The 23,468-nt window shown below is 38.6% G+C and overlaps 1 protein-coding gene across 2 annotated transcripts in view; it reads left to right on the top strand.

Moving 5' to 3' along the window:
• Positions 1-1,086: 1,086 nt before the first annotated feature.
• Positions 1,087-23,468, top strand: part of EEA1 (early endosome antigen 1) — a 127,941-nt gene continuing 105,559 nt past the window's right edge. Inside the window, exon 1 of one of the 2 annotated variants that reach the window (XM_079142821.1) lies at positions 1,087-2,540. In XM_079142821.1, the coding sequence (XP_078998947.1) occupies positions 2,517-2,540 (24 nt within the window). In that variant the 5' untranslated portion in view covers positions 1,087-2,516. The remainder of the gene's footprint in view (positions 2,541-23,468) is intronic. The other variant, XM_079142822.1, reaches the window with a different exon arrangement.

Here is a 23,468-nt window from a genome sequence, read left to right as displayed (position 1 = left end):
ATATTTTTAAGAGAAAACTGTAAAGTTGGATCATGGACTCAAGTTTGGATGGAAATATGCAGGCCAGAGAAATGACTTCTAATAAGAAAGTAAGACATGCTGGTGGGTTAGAGGTCTTGGTGGAAGTCAAAGAAGTGATGGTTGTGGGAATATTAATGTAAGAGAGATGAATGGATGGGATTTAGTGGTCATATAGAGCAACAGAGTTGTTATGTGTGGGATTAGTAAATGGTATTCTTACACATTTTTGTCTCAATCACTACTTATTTTCTTCTGTAGTAATTAAGTTCTCTAGAATATCACTGTAGTGACAGAGTTACCATAAACTTCAGGGGACTACCAGGATTTGAATAAACTGTCTAGCTAAATAGTAGATGAGAGCCTATTATATTGGTAAAAAATTTCTCCATAAGAATTCCAGGAAAGAATATGGTATATGTCATTAATGAGCAGTTTTAAACTAACTTTGAAAAGCAAACAAAAAAGTCACTTTTATAACCCTGGTATGATTTGGATCTGGAAATGTACTCTAAAGGCTCGTGTTTGAAGGCTTGGTTCCCATTGAAGCGGTATTCATAGAGGAATTACGGGGAAATGATTGGATAAGGAGGGGTCTGATCTCATCAATGAGTGGACTTTTGTGAGGTGATGGAAACTGCTGGAGGTAGGATCTAGTTGAAGATAGAAGGTCCTTGGGGGTGTGACCCCCTTCTTATGCTGGGGCCCCTTTCTCTCTCCCTGTTTCCTGGTTGTAAGTAGGTGAGCAAATGTCCTCTGCCATGCCCTTCCACAGTGATGTTCTGCCTCACCTCAGGCCCAGAGCAATGGAGCCAGTGGACCTGGAACTAAAACCATGAGCCAAAATACATTTTATCCTTTAAGTTGTTTTTCTCACCTGTTTTGTCACAGCTGATCAACACAGAATGCAATGAGACTGTTTCTCATATTGTTTGAAAATAAATCTTGGGTCTAGAAAGATGAAAAAATGTATGCTTTGTAAGTGCATTATCAATCATTATTAATAATAAATCAGTTGTAGGCATGACATTTTGATGTATTATAAAGAGAGATGAATACAGACACAATAAAAAACAAAACACGTTTGTAATAGAAATACATATTATATAATCTTTTACACTTTATAAAATACTTCCACATTAATTAACCGGCTTGAAAACAATACCTAGTTTGCTGCATCTTTTCAAAGGCTCTGAAAGCACTTTTCAATAAATTCTTCATTCATTGTTTGGGAGACTTCAAGGTTTATCCTCCTCATCCTTCAGTTGTTAAGAGTTCCATCATTCCCTTTCTTTCCTTAATTATGCAGTATTAAAGACTTTTTTTGTTTTTTTGTTTTTCCTGCTCAGGGTGAAATTTGGGCCCCTTGGTTTGTGAATAACGACAGAATGCTATGAAGCAGTGGTTTTGATTTTCAGGTTTAAATAATAACATTTGCGCCAGGACATCAATTCCAAGTTCAAGTCTTGTTTTGGCACCTGTTTAGCAGCGACCTCATTTTTTCTTAATCTGCAAAATACAGGCATCATTGGCGACTTACTTCATATATCCATTATCAAAATAGGATTTAAAATTCCTTACAAGAGGCTGAGAAGGTCCAAAACGGACATGACCAAACTTCTTTTTTTGCTAATTCAAATTCCAGCATTTTCCCATTCCTTTTTCTGATCCCTTGCTGACTCTTTAACTGCAGTTAGAAGCAGGAAGGGAGCAGGGAAAGAAAACCAGGGAATGGAAAAGCAGAGGAAAGCCCAAAAGACCGTTTAAGTAGGTCTGTGTTTCTTTCCTCTGCTTGACCCAGGGGCTAAAGGCTGTCAGATTTCCAGCAGAAATGAGGATCAGCTCAGGCTCCACGCCTTGTCCAAGGAGCAGGAACCGGAAGGGGCGCACTGAGAAATTTTGCAAAACTGTCTGAAGCTCAGTAGAAGGTTTCATATAGGTGTATACTCCTCCCGCCCGGGTCAGGGACATCCCAGGCGGACCGCAGAGAGGACGCGGTCCATGGGCGGGCGCGGACCTCTCACAGAGCACGGGTGTGAGCTCAGCTGCCCTAGCGTCCTCTGGCCGGCCGGAAGAAGCCGCGGCGCCAGCGTCCTGAGGCCTGTCCATCATGCAGCCGCCCACGCTCCCGCCGCTTCCGATTGGTCACAGACCCGGGCCAGCCCCGTTCCAGCCCCGCCCTCGGCGGACGGACAGGCCCGGGGGGCGGGGCGGAAGCGGCTCCTCCCCTCAGCGGCCGCGGGCGGGCCCGCCCAGCTGTCAGTTACAGAGGCGGCCCGGCAGGCGGGCGGGCGCTCGCCGGCTACCTCGTCGTTCGCTTGCTCGCGCTCGCTCCCTCTCGTCGCCTGTGGGGAAGTCGGGGCAGCCTGAGCGGCCGCAGCCACCTCCTCGCCCCGATCTTCTCCCTTGTCCCCTCCCGGCCCGCGTGCCCCCGAGTAGTGAGTAGCCCGCGTAGGGTTCGGAGAGTCACCGCGGCGGCGCCGGGTGGTGTAAAAACCATGTTAAGGAGGATTTTGCAGAGGGTAAGAGAGGGAAACCGTCTTTCCGGCAGCACGTGAGCGGGAGAGCCCCGGGCCGCGGGCGCCGCCGCCGCGCTGGGAGCCCAGGCGGCGGCGCGGGCGCCACCTCCTCAGCGCGGGCTCCTTCCTTCTTTAGGCCCCGCAGCCGGGCAGGCGCTTAGGCCTGCTCGTCCGGCCCGGGGGCGGGCCGCGGGGCGGGTGGGGCGCGGCGGGCGGCAGGCCGGAGACCCCGCGGCCCGGCGCTCGCTCGCGCGCTGGGCTGTCACTGGGAGTCCGAGGGTGTGGTGCCGGCGCGTCCCTGCCGGAATCCCAGGATGGGGAATGAAAATGGAGAGTTAGTGCCTGAGCGACGGGCGGGCCAGTCGCCTGCCGGGCTGGAGAACGCCCCGCGGGAGATTGCGGGCGGCTTGCCTGGCTCTTCCCACCCTCCCCGCCCACCGTGCCCCCCCAACTCCCCGCGACGCGCACCTGCCACACGCGGCTAGCCTTCTTTCTCATCTGGACAGCATTGGAGGGTAACGTGAGACCTGGCCTAGCGTGGGCCTGATCGTGGGACTGACACTTACTGGCAAAGTCAGCTGAGAAGGAAGAGATTACTCACTGTTGGAAACTTTTTTTTTTTTAAATTAAAAATGCGTTTTCCCCTCCAAGCTCCAGTACCTTATTTTAGCTATCCAAGAATAAATTCACAGTAAGCTTCAAGTGGTGTACACTTCAGTTTTTGCTTTTGCAATCTTTATTTGAAGTCTGGAAAACCTTGATAATAAGAACGTTAGAAAGCTGTGAATGTTCTGTTTAGGAAGCAGTCCCTAGAATAACATGATTAAAATCTCTTTTTGCTGTAAGAGTTACTGCACTCAAGTATGTTTTACACCTTTTTTCTTTCTTGCTAGACTGATAGAGTGTAAGAAAGTGTAAATTATTGAAATCTTGGTGTCAAACCCCTTAGTTGATTGCCTAGGAAGTACAATAACTAGTTCAAAAGACAAAAAATAAATTAGTGAATTTGTAGTATTTACTCACAGCATGTGTCAAAGAGAGTTGAGTCATTCAGCATATAGGGAGTGTTCTTGCTTTTGCATAGCTTTCTTGAAATGTTGGAAATCATGTGAGACTCGGTCATCTATTTTTGAGAGAAATAGTTAACTTCTGTATCTGACTCCCTGTATTGACACTTATATTTTCTGCAGTGCTTTTGTCAGTTTTTGAAGTCTTGATAAGCACTGATTTGGAGCAGCAAGGGCATGCCCTTTACTCTCGCCATCATTTCCTTTGTTCAACAGTAAAGAGTATCACGGTGGTACATGTCTGTAATCTCAGCGACTTGGGAGGCTGAGGCAGGAAAATCACAAGTTCGAGGCCAGCCTCAGCAATTTAGTAAGGCCCTAAGCAATTTAGCGAGACTCTGTCTCAAAATAAAAAAAATTAAAAGGAGTGGTGATGTGGCTCAGTGGTAAAGCACCACCAGGTTCAATTCCTGGAACCAAGAAACAAGCAAACCAGTAAAGACCGTGGTGCATGATTTATTTAAGAGATTTTTCTTTGATCAGACCTGGAAGAACTGATTACCTGATGCCTCAGATTATGTTTCTGCCATAGTTCTATGAGTGAAAGTTATTTTGCCTGTGGTTTGCTTTAAGGTTTATAAATAAAACTGTTCTGACTTGGGAGTACTACTGGTCGTTATAGATTAGTTTTCAAGAAATATGGCATGCTTTCCAGTACTCTTGGTTTCGTGTTGTTAAGCATTGAGGTTATATAAAGATGATTTTTTTTTAGTGTTGGCATCTACATATCAATTCTTGAAGAAGTTTCAATACAGACAGCAAAATTGGAATTTATTGTGGTTTTGCTAAGATGTGATATTACATCATTTTTGAATAAGTCAGTTGACAGCTGAGTTTCTCAACTTTGGCATTATTGACATTTGTGACAAGGTAATTCTTTGTTGTAGAGGGCTGCCCTGTACAGGATGGTTAGCAGCATCCCTGGTTTCTACTCACTAGATACTGGTTGCATTTCCTCAAATCCCTTCTCCACTGTGACAACCAAATTTTCTACAGACGTATTAAATGTCCTGTAGGGACAAAATTGCCCCAGTCGAGAACCACCCTGTTAAATGTATGTGCCCTTCAATAGGAAGGTTTGAAGTGTTTCTCACAGTTAACTTTCTTTTGTTCAGTGTACTTATATAGGGTTTCAGTAAATGCCAGCTATTACGCTAGGAGTTGGGAAACCATTTAATAAGATATGGCTTCTCCCTTTAGAACTCATATCCTGGTTGGTTGGAGAGGTGGACATTTGAAGTAATTGCAGTGCTACATGGAACTCTTTGTGGGAGGGTGTCGAAGCACTAAGGAAAAGCTTCAGGGAGTAGGGCATGTTGGACAGAGGGAACAGAAAATGCAAAGGCATGGAGTCAAAGGAAACCTGTAATAAATACTAGGGTGAGGGTGAACAATTACGTTTTGAAATTGAGATGATATGAAGGGATTTGGTTGGAGATGAGGCTACCCTGGTAGCTACAGACCAAAGTATGAGAGGACCTGGAGTCCTTTGGAAGGAGTTCAGCTTTTATCTTCTAGATGGGTCAGTGTTAATACTCAGTATTTAATAGGAGCATTTTGATAAAACTCTTAAATTTTGTGATTTTTATCACAGTTGGGAGCCTAAAATGCACATTAACTCTGTAAGTGGTATTTATTAACAAGTATAACTTGAATCTTTAAAAGTATGTAACATGGCACCATTTTATTTTACCCCACCCTGATAACCTTATATCTTAGCATAGGTATTAAGATATATAATTAAAACTGTGTTGCTGATTTAGAAGTTTGAAATGGTCTCCATGCTTTGGAATAATATTGCATTTCTTTACCATTCTGTTTTTAAGATGACCTTTTCATTTTAGCTAATATAATTCTTTTCTGAATAATGTCCTTTAAATAACATTTTTGAAAGAAGAAAGGACAATGCTTTTATAATCAGTTACAACTCAGAGTATTTGAATGTTACCAATAAGGTGCCAGGGTACTTTACAGAAATTTGATTTGTGCTTTTCTTCTTACTTCTCTTCCTCTGTCTTCTGTCTCATTAACTAAGTTAAAAAAAAAAAAAAAAGGTGTTACTCTAAGACTTGAAAATGTCTGGGAAAATAACAATCATGGTAATGAGGTAGGAGCTCCAATATGTATGTATTCAATGTTTTTTAAAAATATATTTTTATTTGTTTTTGATGAACCTTATTTATTTGTCTGTGGTGCTAAGAATTGAACCCAGTGCCTCACATATGCTAGGCAAGTGTTCTACTGCTGAGCCACAATCCCAGCCCTGTATTCAATATTTTTTTAATAGTTCTATGAAGAATAACTTGATGACCGTAAAGATGGTCAGCATTTAGTACCTTAGTCTATTTATAAGCTTCACTGCCATATCTTTCTTAGGTAACTTGCTGTGATTTAATAGTAGTGTGTTAGATTTCCTTTTGTTGGGAAATATAAAATATATTGCTATAGAAAGAACAGATTTAATTATTCCATAGTTGTAGAAGTGGAAGGGTTTCTTCTATGAACATTAGGTCTGTCTTTCTGATTTTAAAAATGAGGAAGCAGAAACTGAGAGTGAGGTTAGGTGATTTACCTAAGACAACACAGTAGATGTCAAAGACTGCTAGAGATTAGGGCCAAATTTTCCAACCCCAAATTCATTTCCCTTTTCCTGGCATCTTCCTTCCCCTTTCCTGCCACTGCTCCACTGATATTGCTAGCACTGTGCTAGTGACTGTGGAGGGTAGAGGATAAATATGAGACCCAACTCCTGCCTCGACTTATATGTTATGCTAAAGTAAATGATAGAGACAATGAGGGCTATAGTAGTACAGAGAAGGAAGGGTCAGAATGAATGTGTGTGGGCATGACCTTGGGGAAATTGGCTTGAGGTGGGGTTTTAAAAAATGTGTGTGATTGAGAGGGGAAGATAAAAGTTGCATTGCAGCAAGGAGTTATGGTATAAGAAAGATTCAAACTGGGAGCGTGTTCATTCCTCCTGCTCTCCCTTCCTTAGCATTATACCTGTTAGCAAATATTTATAAACTTGCTATGTGTTAGATTCTAGGGCTACAGCTGCATACAGACCCACTCTGTATTCTTAAGTAGCTTTAAATCAAGTGATTTTTAGAGGTAGAGGTGTATATGTAAAGCAGAAAGAAATTGAGAGACAAATTTGCAAAATATCGTGAAACCTAACATTGTGGAGTTGCTCAATTGCCTAGTTCAGCTGTATCCAGTGCAAACATGAGTAAGTTAATATTGTAAGTTAATATTGCTAGTTGTCACATTTTAAAAAAAGGAAATAAAATAAAAAATGTTATTTCCTTTAACTCACTATTTTAAAAACATTTCGGCATACAATTGATATAAAAAAATTCTGAGATTTTTTAACTTTTTTTGGTACTAAGTTTGAAATGTGGCATGTGCTTTACACTAGTGGCACATCTCAGTTTGGACTAACCATGGCAGTTGTTCAGCAGCCTTATATAGCTAGGGGCACTGTACTGGGTAGTACAGGTATAGTTGAATATATGTATATTATAATTTTTAAATTATTTCAAACTAATTTTAAGCTTTCAGAAAGTTATAAGAATAAAATAATGCAAAGACCACTTTTATATTCTTTATCTATATTCACCTATTCTTAACTTTTTTTTGGTACTAGGACTGAACCCAGTGGTGCTTACTCACTGAACCAATTCCCAGCCCTTTTTTATTTTTTATTTTGAAACAGATCTCACTGAGTTGCTTAGGAGTACCTTGCTAAATTGCTGAGGCTGGCGTTGAACATGTAATGCTCTTGCTTGAGCCTCTCCAGCTGTTGGGATTACATACAGGCTTGTGCTTCCAGTCCCAGTCTATTAATATTTTACCCTATTACATTATTATTTGGTCACTTTCTTTCTCTCTGTCTCTCCCCCTGCCCTCTGGGGTGTGTGTGTGTGTGTGTGTGTGTGGTGTGTTTTTTTGAGCCATTTTCGAATCAGTCATGACCCTTCACCTTTGAACACTTCAATGAAGAATAGAAACATTTTCTTACATAACTGCAGTCTGGTTGTTAATGTCATACATTTTCACTGAGTCAAGTCACTATCCATAATTTCATTTTGTGTGTGTGTGTGTGTGTGTGTGTGTGTGTGTGCACGCGCGCGCATGTGTAATGTGGAATTTAACCTAGGGGTGCTCTACCACTGAGCTACATTCCCTAACCCTTTATTTTTTATTTTTTATTAAATTGCTGAGACTGGTCTTGAATTTGTGATTCTCCCACTAAAACCTCCTGAGTTGCAGGGATTATAGGCGTGTGCCACCTCACCTGCCTTCATAATTCCAGTTTTGCAGCTTATCTGATGATGTCCTTTGTAGCCTTTACCCCCTCTAATATAGGAAAAGTTAGGGTTAGATATTATATTTTGTTGATATTTAGTAGGCGTTACATTTAGCTGTTATGTTTCTTTGGCTCCCTTTAGTGTGGAACATTTCTACACTTTTGGAGAATACATTTCCCCTCAATCTTAGTCTGTTGTGTTACTGTAACAGAATTCTGCTGAGGGTAATTTATAAAGATGAGAAATTTATTTCTTAGAGTTCTGGAGGCTGGAAAGTCCAGGATTGATGGGCTCACATCTAGTGAGGGCCTTCATGCTGTGTCATCCCATGGCAGAAAGAGGACGGGCAAGAGAGTGAGAGGGAGAGTAAGAGAGGGACCAAACTTGCTTTTGTAACAGCTCACTCTCTTGATAAATAACTCACCCTTGAAATATCAATATTAATCTATTTATGAGGGCAGACCCCTCTTGACTTAGGTCCTAATTTCCAATATTGTTGCATTGACATAGCCATTTGGGGACACATTCAGACCATAGCACCTTCCTGCTTAAAAAAAATTTTTTTTTAAAACTAGATTGTTCTTCATGTTGTTTTTAAACATGACCAAAGAAAGTGATCAAATAATAATGTAGTAGGGAACTTCTTTGTGATTAGATTGAAGTTATACATTCTTGCCAAGATTACTGCTAGGGGATATTGTGTTCTCAAGTTATCACATCTGGAGACCCATGATGTCTTTCTGTCCCTCATAGGTGATGATATTATCATTATTATTATTAGTAGTAGTATTAGTATTTCCATGGGCCATATGAAACTCTACAACTGAACTGCATACCCAGCCCCAGGTAATGTTAATTTTGAATACCTGGTTAAGGTGTTGCTCAATTTCCTTGCTATATAATTTTTGGTTTTTTTCTCCCCTTCCTTTGCAACTAATAGGTAGTTTGTGGTGAGATACTTTAAGACCATGCAATAATCTGCTTATTAAAAAATTGCCCTAGATTTAGTACCTATTGTTGATTCTTGTATGATCCAGTCTAGCCAATGGCTACAAAATAGTGATTTTTCTACTGTAGCACTTTTCCACTTTTACCAACTGGTCCTATATTTCTCCTCCCTTCTTGTCTGTCTCTCCTTTCCTCCCTTCTTCTCCCCTGTACCCCTTTTCTTCTTTCTGATATGAACTCATGAATTTTGTTTTTTAAATGGTTTATAAATCATTCCTATACTTATTTTGGTACTCAGATTGTCCCAAATTTGAACAATAGGAGACCCTAAAGGGTGGCCCCAGTGCCTTTTGACATGTCCCCATAATTTTTTCAAGCATGTCTTTACTTTCTGGCATAATAAGGATCCTAAACTTTTCCTGGACTTACCTGTTCCCAATTCTGAAATCAGCCATATTTCTGAGGAGACTTGGTTACTTTTAGTGGAGAATGGTATCATAGTCTAAGGGCTGGAGTGTCTTTGTTTTTTGTTTGTTCCAGCAGACAATTCCAGCTCAATTTTAATCTATCTTTCTTTCTTTGTTTCTTTCTTCCTCTTCTTCTTCCCTCCCTCCCTCCCTTCTTTCCTTCCTTCCTTCCTTCCTTCCTTCCTTCCTTCCTTCCTTCCTTCCTTCCTTCCTTCCTTCCTTCCTTCCTTCCTTTTTGAGAAAAAGGAAAAAGAAGTTGGTTGCTTTGCTGGCAAAGGAGAAACATAGGGAACTCCTATCCCAGACACTGTGATTCTCCCCATCAGGCTTAAACTTTATTTTATAAGCAGAGGAAATCAATAAGGTTCTACTAAGCTGTGAAATATACTTGGCACATAGTAGGAATTTAATAATATTTATTGAATGAGTACTGAAAGGACTTTTTTTTAGGAATATTAACATCTCTTGTGGTCCTACAATAATGTGGTGTGGACCCAATGATGAGTAAAACATACATGACTCCTTGTGAAATTTAGTGTCCGGTGGAGGAGAGAGGAATTATTCAGAGTCATTAACTATACCAGTACATAGTTGGCTGAGTACTAGGAAGGAAGAGCATAGGGAGCCTTCAGAGTACACATTGAGAGGGCCTTGATTTAAACAAGATGCCAAGAAAGACTCCCCAGATTAGTTGCACATTCAAGTTTGATGAAATTATTACTAATTCGCTGGAGTGTGTTTTAAAAAGTAACAGCTAAATGGAGTTATTTTTTGTGTAGTTTTTTTGTTTTAGTTTATTAAGATTAAAGAAGAGATTAAGATATAAGAAACAGAGCCCCATTATGTTCTGTCCTCTAATTCCAGTGCCTTTGCTTGAGCTAAAGAGACAATGCAACTCAGTGGTCAAGAATATGAACTCACTCAGGACTTTGGAGCCAACCTGGGCCACCGAGTGGGGCTATACAGCAAGACTATGTATGGCAGGGTGAGGTGGGGGGATGGGGAGAATATGAGCTCTGAAGATGAGTATCTGGGTGGTATCTCCACTCTTTACTAGCTATTTATTTTTGGGCAAGTTACTTAACTTTTCTGTATCTCAGAAAAATAGTTTTGATTATGGTACCCACCTCCCAGAGTGGTTGTGAAGACTAAATGAATTAATATATGTAGAACACAAGAGTATTTGGTACACAGTAAATTCTCTATAAATATTGGCTGTTTTTCTGTCGGTGTTTTGTTGTTATACACTCCATACTTCTTCAAGGAACACATTATTTTAAATCACTCTGTGCTTTGGTTTAGCTATGATTTGTCTCCATCAAAACTCATGTGGAGGGCTGGGGATATAGCTCAGTTGGTAGAGTGCTTGCCTCACAAGCACAAGGCCCTGGGTTCAGTCCCCAACACTGCAAAACTCATGTTGAAATTTGATTCTCCATGTGGTGGAATTGGAAGGTCAGATCCTTGGGAGGTGATTAAGTCTTTTGAGGCAGGATTAGGTCTGTTGCTGTAAAATGAGCTTGAGGTTTCCCGCTGGTCTGTCTTGCCATGTGACCTGTCTTCTGCAGGCATCTTTATCCCCTTCTGCTTTCCTGCCATATTTGGCACACTTCTCTCATCAGATGCCAACACCTTGTTCTTAGACTCCTGGAACCACAAGCCAAAATACCCTCCTTCCTTTTTTTTTTTTTTTTTTTTTTTTTTTTTAAATAAATCACCCATGTTTAGGTGTTCTATTATTATAGCAATAGAAAACAGACTGACATTTTTTTGTTTATTTTTTTAATACCCCCCACCCCTTCAGTAGATAAGGACTCAGCTTAGGCATAGACCATAGATATTTATTTAACACACTGTTGAACATTTATTCTTTGCTAACTATTGTGCTGGGCTTGGGTGGGGGGACACTTGAGAATTAAAAAAACTCTTGAGTTTTAATGGAAGAGACAAATACTTAAATAATAAAGCAGTGTGGTAAATGCCCTAATAGATATGCAGAGGAAGGTTTGGGAGCACAAAAGAAAAAGTATTTCTGTGTTGAAGATGGGTTGCCATAGGGAGAGCAGGGAACGAGATTGTTAAAGGCTTTCCAGAGACTGACTGACTCCAACAAGGAAGGGCAAGAACGGGAAGGCCATTTTATTTTCTTTTTTCTTTTTCTTTTTACAGATAGCATTTTGATTTATTGTATGCAAATGGGGTACAACTGTTTTTCATTTCTATGGTTGTACACAATGTAGACTCACACCATTCGTGCAATCATACGTGTACTAGGGTAGTAATGCCTGTCTCAGTCCACTCTTTCCTTCCCCTACCTGCTCCCTCCCCATTAGGGAAGGCCATTTTAGAGATAGACCCAGGCAAAAGCAAGAGTATGATGTAGCCTTGCTTAGCATATAGGCTTGTGGGTATTTCTGCATGTGGATGGGGATAGTTATAATACATGAAATTGAAAAGGTTCTGTGAAGGGTTTTGAATCTTATACTATAGACAATAAGAAGCCACAGAAAGTTTTTAAATGATCAAATTTATAGTAAGGAAAATCTTCTGAAAATATTTTTCCTGGTTAATCTTTATCAGAAATAAATTAGTTGATGCCCATGTTCTTCACCAAATCAAACAAGGAAGACAACAAAACAAACAAAACCTCCAAATCAGTTGAGTCATTCTTCTACTTAAAATCTGTTAGTGACTTCTCAGTGTCCAGACTTTTTTTTTTTTTAATCTTGGAACACAGGTCCTTAATTAATGTTCTGGTCTCTTTAACATCACTTTGGACATCCACATACCTCTCTGTGCCCTGACCTTGCCATATCTTACAGTGTTTCTGAAAACTTATCCTCTATTCTCAGTTGTCCATTTTTCAGTTCAAAGGACACTAGGGAAACTGGTCTTGAAAATCATGATGGGGTCCTTGTCCCCCCTACCCCCTGCCCCTTGAAGATTAAACACATGAGAAATGCTGAGGCAAGAGCAAAAGAGTAAATTTTTTTAAAGAAATGAAACAAGAAAGGGAGGGGGATGGAGAGAGAGAGAGAAAGAGAGAGAGAGAGAGACACCTCAGGAGAGGACTGGCCCAGAGCTGGTGCCCGAGGGAGTAGGGGTGTCCTGATCCTTTTATAGATTTCAGATGTCCTTTCTTCTCACACCCCTCCCTTGTGTTATCTTCTCTACTTGACCAAAAGTGACCAAAAGGGCAGGAAGAGAACCATCCAGGGGGTGATTGCTTGTGTTGGAAAATGATCCTTCCCTCCTCTGAGGTTGTTAGCAACCAGGTGATGAGGAGTACTATCTACCCATTTCCTTTTCTTTGATAATTAGCTACCTGTCCTTTGCCCATCTCACTAGGAGTTACTTATTATTTTTTTTCCTTCTCCCAAAGCACCCCATATGAATAAAGAGAGTAGCCTTGTATGTAAGTTAGACCATCACTTAGGCTTTGGGCTTCTTGTGCAAAATCTCAGGCTTTCTGAGACCTAGTTTTGTTATCTTTAATTTGTTGGTAGTGTCTACTTCACAGTAGTATGAGGGATTAAACGAAATGATGTTTGTAAAACACTGTCCAGCATTTAACAAACACTTTCTCTATAACAGCCATTACACTACAAATCTTTTGAAAATTTGTCATGTTTATTTTGTAATTTGTTTACTTGGCTTCTAGACTTCTCCTAAGACTGAACTCCATTAGGGTGGCAGATTTATTTTCTATCTTAGTATGTCTAGGGTTCACCATAATGGTTGATGCTTGGTGGTTCCTTAATATGTGTGACTACTTGGTGGTTATGTAGAGAGAATGACCTCATTAAGGAAAAGACCAGCTAGAAAGTTACGGTAGTTCCTAAAATTGTTGCATATTAGAATCATTTGGAATCCTTAAAAAAAAAGATTCTTCTAAAAAATTTTTGGTGGTGCTGAGGTTCAAATCAAACCCCAAGGACTCATGCATACTAGGTAAACACTCAATCACTGAGCTACACCCCATCCCCTAAAAGAAAAGAAAAAAAAAGTCAGAATTTCTGGATCTCTGGATGGAGGTCTAAGATATAATGAAAGCTTGGGTTCAGGCAATGATTTGGGGTGGGAATAGAGAATAGATTGATTTTCAAGAAAGAAAACTAAGAGAGAATTGATAATACTTCTTGACTTGGGAGTAATTTGGATAGCTGAGTAGATGATCAGATGGTTGAGGGTAGAGAAGGAGGAGAAACAGGTTTGGGAAGGATGACTGTGCATTAGAGGTCTTACATACCAGTGAAGATATTCTGTGGTTCCAGCATTCAAGAGACAAGTAGAGGCAAGTGTTAGATACATGTGAATGGTGAAGAGACATCAAGTCAAATAAGGGCCAAGAAATGCCCACTGAATGGGATAGTTAGATTATACCTAGTTTAGTTTGAATAGGCTTATGGGGTTCATGAATGACTGGGAAGTAAGGAAATAGAAATAGGGAATACAGACTACTCATCCACTAACTAAGGAGAAAAGGAAATGGAAAGTATTGAAGCATTTTGTAAGTTAGCTTTTTGTAACTGTGACTAAAATACCTGACCAGAACAACTTATAGGAGGAAAAGTTTATTTTGAGCTCATAATTTCAGAGGTTCAGTCCATGGTTGACCAACTTCATTCCTCTGGGCTTGAGGTGATACAGAACATCATGACAGAAGGGCGTGACAGAGGAAAGTTTCTTACCTCATGGTAACCAGGAAGCAGAAAGAGAGAGAGAGAGGTGCCAGGCACATGCCCCCTAGTGACCCCATCTGCCTATAGTTACCACCCAGTTAGTCCATTTAAATTATTAATCCATCAAATGAATTAATCTACTGATTACGTTACACCTCTCACAAGCTAATCATTTCATCTCCTGCATTAACACAGGAGCTTTTGGGGAACATCTCATATCCAAATCACAAAAAGTATTAAATAGATGAATGTCATCTGTCATCCTTGGACCATGTTTTAATAACTTCTTACTTTGAAGGATTATAAACATCCTCAAATCAGTTTAACTTGAAAGGAGAATTTATTGTAAGGTTTCAAAATGATCCAGGAATGAGAATTGCTCTATTGTTAGTTGGGTATCTAGAGAATAGGACATAGAATGGTGTCAGAGATGGAGGCAGCTCTTCTGTCTCACTCTCATGGACCGCTGAATTATTGTTTCTGCTTTTCTGTGTCCATCCTCACACCACTGCTTACTCAGTATCTCAGGACTCCAAATGGCCATCTGACATGATTCAGCATGCCTTTCACCTAAGCTTTGCATAGGCCTGGTATCTCATTTCCCAAATGCCAAGAGAAGAATCTGAAACATCCCTCTCATCTTTTCTTGTCAAGTCAGGTCTCTGACTGGCCAATAGATTTGCTTCCTCTGGGTCAGGTGTGTATTGACAACTGAGGTTGGGGATGGGGTGGAGTCCCTCTTCTAGGAATTGTAGCACCATGAAACATTTCTGTGTTTGTCAGTTTTCTCTTACTGTAACGAATACCTTAAAACTTATAAAGGGAAAAGGTTTATTTTGGCTCATCGTTTTAGAGGTTTCAGTCCATGGTTGGTAGACCCTGTTGCTTTCAGGCATGTGACGAGGCAGGACATAAGGGCGAGAAGCTGCTATTCTCATGGTGTCTGGGAAGCAAAGGGAGAGAAGGAGACAGGATCCCAATATTCCCTTCAAGAGCATGCCCCCAATATGGTTGGGAGACTTCCAACTAGGCTCTGCCTCTTAAAGGTTTCATCACCTTCCAATAGTGCAATGGACTCGGACCAAGCTTTGAACATAGCCCTTTGGGGGACACGTTCAGATGTAGCAGTATCATAGCAACTTCTTTTACAGATAATTTTTCTAGAAATAAAGTTTACCATGGCTCTGAAACAGTGATAATGGCTCTGATTAGGTGTTTCATTTAACCACCAGTTAGTGGTTAGGACCAGATTAGGACCCACCAGATTAGTTTAAATAATAGAATAGGGATGATGATAAGGATACACTAGGCAATAAGAGAGATGGAATTTCATAGAAATTCAAAGTAAAAAATGTAGCATGGGGTGGAGCCTCTGAGACTATTTTCTTCAACTGGAAAATTTTTCAGGACCCAAGCAGTGCTATTCCATCTCAGGGCTTTATAGATTTTCACTGTAGGGTTCAGCTGTTAAAGGACTCAGGGATTTCTTCATATGTTTGTGCCCTTGGGTCTATATTCTTTTGTTTTTGTACTCAACTAATTTTCTTATTTAGTTTTTTTTCTTTCTTAATTCATGTTGTAGCTTTCACACACACAGAATCTATGGTCTTTTGAAATTTTGACTGTGTAGTAAATCTGCTCAATCTCCTCTCATGCACTATTACTTTATCTCAGGACTACTCAGTTTATCTGTTTAGTGCCAGTTTCTGTAACTAATTGGTCATTCCTTCATAGTTTGCAATTCAAAGGCCTAAGCCTGGTACTTAGCTATAATTGTTCATTCTTGCATTGGAACAGACTTTTTTTATAATTATTTTTTGCCACTTGGCCATTTTATTGATTGCTAGCCAGCTTGTGAATAGCTGCTGTTGAATCCAGGTGATCGTAACTGGTTAATCAGCAATAGGCATGGGTCATATAAGCTAACTGTCTTTGTGTTCTTAAAATGGACTATGGAAGACCAGTTTACTTTGTGTGCATCATAGCCCTTGTATGCCCCATGACTGATTATCATATTTAATATAACAATATGATTGATAGAGTTGTATAAATACCTATTTAAATGTTATGGGGGTCATATCAGTAGGTTTAATTTAATAAAAATCACATGCTTTTCCTCATCTCAGTTTTTAATATTGAACTCTGGTTGAAAGTTTTACATAGAATTTTTTTTTCAGAGTCTCAGTAGTTATTTGGACTTTACTAGCTAAATAATATTTAGAAATTGTTTTTTGTTTTTGAGATGGGGTCTTCCTTGGTTGCCCAGGTTGGCCTTGAACTTAAAATCCTCTTGCTTTAGTCTCCTGAGTCCAAGCTGGGATTATAGGCATGTGCTGGCTACCACATTCAGTTTGGAAAATGTTTTAAGATTCCTATCTTTAAACTGGGAGTAGTGGCACATGTCTATAATCAAGGCCAGCTTCAGCAACTTACAAGACCTTGTCTCAAAATAGAAAATATGAAAAGGGCTAGGGATGTGGATCAGTGGTAGAGTGCCTCTGAGTTTAATCCCCAGTACTGAAAAAAACTTTTTTCTTTATATTTTGCTATGCCAAATATATTGCCATGTGGAATGGATTAAGTGGTAGATCATATTGAATTAGATCTCTGATAAGGGATAAGTTTTATTTGAAAACCAAGGAAGAACCAGAATTTTGAGTTTGCTAATCTTATTCACATTTCAGGCATATAACAAATCCTGATATCTTTTATCCTATTTATTTGTTCTATAAAGCTTTTGTTTTTCTTTGCTATAAACTTATTGTATCTTATTTGCGTGTACCGTAATATTTTACGCAATGATTTAGTTTTAAGTATAAAACTTTTAAAATAATGTGATATATTTATGATTATGAAAATAAATTATGTATGTTACAGAAGTTTGCAAAGTTTAGAAAAGTAAAATTGAGAAGTAGCATAGGGCTGTGGCATCGTGAATGTTTAACATTAAAAATACAAGCTTTGAAGTCAGGTGGAATTCCAGCTTTGCTCAGTATTACATTTGTGATCTTAGCTAACAACTAAGTTAGCTTCTTTGACCTTGTAGTTTTCCACTTGGCTAAATAGGAGCAATCCTTTGTCTTTACTGAAAGAATTATTGCGAGGATTAAATGATATAAAGCAAACAAAGTGCATGCAATTGTGATTGTCATAGGGGTTATATGTTAACTATTGTTATTCTTAACTTATCCAACAATCAATTGGTGTTTTTTAGTATAAAACTTAAGTTTCTTATGTGTGTGATTTATGAGTATGCACATGATATAGGGGAAGTTGATATTCTGAGCTTTACAAGTAGAACTTTAGTTAGTTTGGTTTTATTTTGATCTTTTAATGTTAAGCTACCAGAACAAGTAGAGAAATTTGGAATCGAAAGACCTGAGTTTTCAGGTTCTACCTCTACTCCAGTGTGACTTTAGGAAATTGGTCTTCATTTTCCCTATCAGTTCAGCTAAGACACCACCTAGGTGATCTCTAAAGTGGTTTTTAGGATAAAAGTTTTAGTAGACCTGGACATGGTGGCACATGCCTGTAATCCCAGTGATCCAAGAAGACTGAGGCAAGAGGATCACAAGTTCAAAGCCAGCCTCAGCAACTTAGCAAGGCCCTAACCAATTTAGTGAGACCCTATCTCAAAATAAAAGATAAAAAAAAAAAAAAAGTACTGGGGATGGGGCTCAATGGCTAAGGGCCTCTAGATTCAATCCCTGGTAAAACCTTCCTCCTGCAGCCCACCCCGCAAAAAAGTTTTAGTTGAAAACCAAGGAAGCACCAGAATTTTGAGTGCAGATTGTTTGCTAATCTTATGTCACATTTCAGGCATATAACAAATCCTGATATCTTTTATCCTATTCTTTAGCACCTTTACTGAGAAAAAGTGTCTTTAGGAGGCAAGGACTCTGATAAATTTGATAACTCATATAAGGTGACTGTCACAGCAGCACCTGCCACATTGCAGTCTCCAGAAGATATTGACCTCCTTCTAAGATCTTTTCCCCCTAGTGTATAGCCCTTCGTGGTGTCTCACACGTAAGTAAGGTACATTGTTGTTGTTATAATTATTATTACTATATTATTATTTTCAGTGCTGGGGATTGAACCCAGAGTCTCACACATACTAGTCAAATTCTTTATCACTGAGCTACATACCCAGGTCAGGGTACATTATTGTAGTATGACACCTAAGTTCCCATTCAGAATGGAGACACATTTCCCTAGCCATCTGGAGTCATGGCTGCTGATGGCTCATAGCTGTATCTCTCTCTCTCTCTCTCTCTCTCTCTCTCTCTGTCTGGAAATTGCCCTAGCAAAAGAAAGCTGCCTCATCCAAAATGTCCCCTTTCCAGAAGCAGCCTGTACTTCATTACTGGTTGCTGTGTAAGGTACAAAGAATATCCATTTTTTTTTTATTAGGGACTTATATGAAGAACCATCCCAGCTTCAGTGCACTTAGCTCAGGCTGCTGTGACAGTTGTGATACTGTTCTCTACTGTCAGTTTCTCCCATAACCCAATCATACTAATTCCTCTATATCCACACAGATGTTGTCCCTGAGATCACTTCTCAAGGAACCTGCTTGTATATTTGTCTTGAGTCTGTTTCCTTGGGAACCTGAATTATGATGGTCATCTACTTCTGGATAGTTTTTGTCTGGAACTTTTGCATCATAGAAAATGATTATATTTAGGATGGATCTTAATGTTACAAATTTTGTGTTCTTCTTTTAATTTCTTTCTTTCTTTTTTTTTTTTTTTGGTGGTGCTGAGGATAGAACCTAAGGCCTTGCACATGCCAGGCAAGTGCTGTACTACTGAGCAACACCCTAGCCCCGTGTTCTACTTCTTTGAAACAGATGTTCTACCTATCTTTTTATATCAGGCACCCACAGCCAGTAGATTAGAATTTGTTAGATTATAAAGTGCTACGTAGTAGGTTTTCATTTACTTGGAATTTGAGCATGGCCCACACATGCTCTGTTCAGAAAATTTTATTGTCAGCATCTTTCCCTGTTCCCTTAAGTGATTTTAAGTATAAAGAAAAAAAAGTGGCTTCTCAAAACAGGAACATGAATTCTTATATTGGCGTCTGTCTATATTTGATGAATCAAAATGTCCTACACTCTCAATTTGCCTTTTATATATATATATACACACACACACACACACACATTTATAAATTTTAGTTAAATGTGTTAGGTATTTTAAAAGTTTTTTCTCTTTTATTTAATATTAAATTATTGTACAATAATATTAAATTATTGTATAAACTGAGTTTAGTTACTGTAACTTTTTAATCTATAATTAGTTGTAACCGTCTTAGTGTTTTACTGAGTTGACTGCTTTTTTTCTCCCCTCATGACTTGGCTGCATTTGAGAGGTAAATTTCCTTTGCGTAACTATTAATAATCAGTAACTTAAATTTTCAAGTTTTGATAATGACCAGAAGAGAACTTTACATTTATAGAAATTAGCAATATAATTGACTTAGTTCCTGTGGATATTGTTTTAAGTTAGTCGGTTTAGGACCTAAATGAATTATGGAATAAGAATTTTGAAGTTGGAAGGACTTATGATCTTGTTCTGTCCTTGCAGTTTATCAATGAAGAAGTTCAGATCAGAATTGTCTTGATTGCTATTAGAGAGAGAGATAAATGAGAAACATTGAGATTGTAGAGAGAATACTGATTGAGATCTTGGAAACCTAACTTTGGGTTACAACTCGACCATTAGATAGCAGAGTACTATTAGGCAAACCAGTTACTCTTTCTAGGACTTAGTTTCTTCATCTGTGAAGTAGTGCTACTAGAACAGATGATTTGAGCGCCTTTCAGTTTTGATTTTAGGTCTTTTTTGGGAGAGAAATAAGTAATATGTATCTACTTTTTATTGTTTATCTATCATAATGCCAGGCACTGATTTAAACATTTTACATTTATTATTTAATCTTCACAACACTTTGGTGAGACTGACATTAGTACCACTTTATAAATGGGAATTTAAGCCTTAGAGAAGTTAAGTAAATTTACAGAGCTTATAAATGGCTAAACTGGAAGTTGAATGAGGGTCTATATGACTCCAGCTTCTGCATTCTGAATCACTGTACCTGGTTTTAGGTGGACCTTTGTTTTTTGGAATACTTGCCCTGCCCTGATGAAAATAAAAGACAGGTATACAGGGGGGTAGAGTTGTGACTCAGTGGTAGAGCACTTGCCTAGCATGCATGAAGCACTGGGTTTGATTCTCAGTACCACATATAAGTAAATAAAGGTCCATTGACAACTACAAAAATATTAAAATAAAGAAAAGGTATACACTTCTGATTCTTTTCTCTCCTGCATAGTGCAGTATTGTGTACTTGTAGGTCACACAGAAAAGATTTAGGAGGCAGACATGTTTTGTATGCTGGCACTTGAGAAACTTTGGAAGGGGTGGAGTCAGATGCAACAGGGTGGATAGCCTCTTAGAGACTACTTTGAGAGACACATTGAATATTTGTATTGAATTTAACATTAATGATTGAACAATATAGGTGTCTATATTTGCTTGTTCATTAAAGTTGTAGATAACTCTATGTTAGGCGGCATTGTTCACAGTTCAGAAAATAGGAATTGTATTCAACTGAAAGCTGTTGTAAATGGGTTAGGGTTAAATGTGGTATATTTGTACTTATTGTACACGGTTTTATGATAAATTGAAAAGTATCTGTGGAGTTCCATGGTACCATTAATTTTCTAGGTCAAGCTCAAAATGCAAAAAGCCTGAAAAAGCCTATTCAGGATTTGATATCAATCAGGTTGTATTCAGTTTTACTAAGGTGAAGAAATAAGAAGAAATGCTGAAGACAAAAAAAACAATTAGTAAAAATGAATTATGAGACAAGGTTAAGGGTGTTACAGTTATAATGGTGATTAGAATGAAAAATATTACTTTTCAAGTAATATTGAAGATTTAGAGCAAGAATAGAAAGTACTTAAGAGAGAAATTTTGTATGAAGTTTGAAGCTACGAGCTAGGAGTTAAGAGTACCAGTATAGAGGGTGTAAATGGAAAAGTAGAAGGCCCCTTTCCCAGTAATCATTGCTGATGCTTTTTTTGTATTGTTTCAAAATTTTTATTGTTAATGTACATTTACATTATACAAACATAGTCACACTGTTCATATGAGTTTGCATGTTCTCCTTTTAACAGTTTGCAGATCTTTTAATATGAGCACTTTCAGAACTAATTTTATTTTTAATAACTACATTATATATATATATATTTTTTTTTTTTTTTTTTTTTTTTTTGTGGTACTGGGGATTGAACCCAGGGCCTTGTGCTTGTGAGGCAAGCACCAACTGAGCTATATCCCTAGTCACATTATATTTCTGTTGTATGTATTATCAGAACTTGTTTAACTGGACCCCTTGAAGGACATTTAGTTCTTTTCCAGTTTTGCTATTATAAGCAATGCTGTAAATGTGTTTAAAGCATATTTGTGAATTTCACATTGGGTAATTTCCTAGCAGCAACTCAGAAAATACATAATTTTTTTAAAAATAGTATTTGTGAGTGCTGTTTTCTAATACCCTTTGACCCAGGATTATTGTCAAAGAATAAAAGCATAATGATTTACTATAGTACCTTCAAAATCAGATTGACAGTTGTCACTTAGTCTTCCAGGCTTTTTTCCTTTTTTTTTTGGTACTAGGAATTGAATCCAGGGGTGCTGTACCACTGAACCAGTCCCTTTTTATTTTGTATTTTGAGACAGGTCTTGCTAAGTTGCTGAGGGTCTCCCTAAATTGCCCAGACTGGCTTTGAACTTGTGATCCTCCTGCCTCAGCCTCCTGAGTTACTGGGATTACAGGCATGAGCCACCATGTCTGGCATATACCACCATTCTTTAGTGGATGGGCACCTGGGCTGGTTCCATAATTGGGCTATTGTGAATTGTGGTGCTATAAACATTGATGTGACTGTGTTGTTATTGTATGCTGATTTTAGTTCTTTTGGATAAATACTAAGGAGCGGGAGAGCTGGATCATATGGTGGTTCCATTCCTATGGTTTTTTTTTTTTTCCTTTGTTGAGAAATCTCCATACTGCTTTCCAGAATGGTTGTTCTAATTTGCAGTCCCAACAACAACAATGTATGAATATACCTTTTCTCCCATATCCCTGCCAGCATTCATTATTTGTATTCTTGATAATTGCTATTCTGACTGGTGTGAGTTAAAAATATTAGTGTAGTTTTAATTTGCATTTCCCTGGTTGCTAGAAATACTGAACATTTTTTCATGTATTGTTGTTTACCTATTTTTCAATTGGGTCCTTTTCATTCTCTTGATGGTGTGTTTCATAGAGCAGGAATTTTTAATTTTAATGAAGCCCTTGTTAGTTCTTTCTTTGACGGATCAGGACTTTGATGTTGTAAATAAAAGCAAAAGTCATGGATAAACACAGGGTTATCTAGATTTTCTCCTGTGTTATCTTTTATGGTTTTAAAATTCTATGTTTTACATTTAGATCTGTGATCTACTTTGAGTTAATTTTTGTGAAGCATGTAGGATCTGTTTAGATTTTTTCCCCCATGTGGTTGTTCAGTTGTTCTAGCACCATTGTTGAAAACTATGTGTATTGCTTTTGCACCTTTGACAAAGATCTGTTGACTACTTCATGAATTTTTATACATTTTATGAGTGCATGGAGTTACATATATTTAGTCTGTTTCATCGATTACAATATTAAATACTGTTTGCTAATCTGCAAATTATCCCAACTTTAGCTAGTGGGAGTGCCTTTAAGGTGACTTTTTGTCATTTAGTGTTCAATAGCTTCCATTCTTTTTGACACAAAATCTGTCAGTTTATCTTGTACATTCCCTCCCCATACCCATAACTAGTCATTTCTCTAAGAAATCTCGTCTCCTTTTAGTGGGGAGTGATGTTTAGAAGTTATAGTATGAACATTTAGGCAACTCATTACTTCTGGATTATATTGACTGAGAATCAAATCAACCTAGGTGAGAACAAGAAAAAAATAGATTTATCTAGGGCTAATTACAATCCAATAAAACACAGATTCAAGCAGTCTTGAAAATGTATTATGAGGTTTTACAAAGTGTTTTTTGCATTTACAGCTTAAAATTGCAAAGCATTGGGGGCTGGGGATATAGCTCAGCTGATAGAATGCTTGCCTAGCATGCACAAGGCCCTGGGTTCAATCCCCAGCACTGCCAAAAAAAAAAAGAAAAAAAATTGCGAAGTGTTGGTGGTGGTTATTTCATTTGCTTATCAGGAATTGTTAAGTTGCCTTTTTAGAAAGGGATTGGGTGTTGTTTTAATCTATAGGTAATTTAGGGTAAGAGTGGCATCCCAACTTTTTTTTTTGTCTTTTGAGATAAGGTCTCCCCATATTGTCCATGCTTGCCTTGAATTCCTGTGCTTATGCCATACTATTGCCTCAGCTTCTCCAGTAG

This window comes from Sciurus vulgaris (genome assembly GCF_902686455.1).
Source record: "Sciurus vulgaris genome assembly, chromosome: 5".
Taxonomy (NCBI): domain Eukaryota; kingdom Metazoa; phylum Chordata; class Mammalia; order Rodentia; family Sciuridae; genus Sciurus; species Sciurus vulgaris.
The sequence above is the reverse complement of the archived record's forward strand: the minus strand, read 5'-3'. Positions and strand labels throughout refer to the sequence as shown.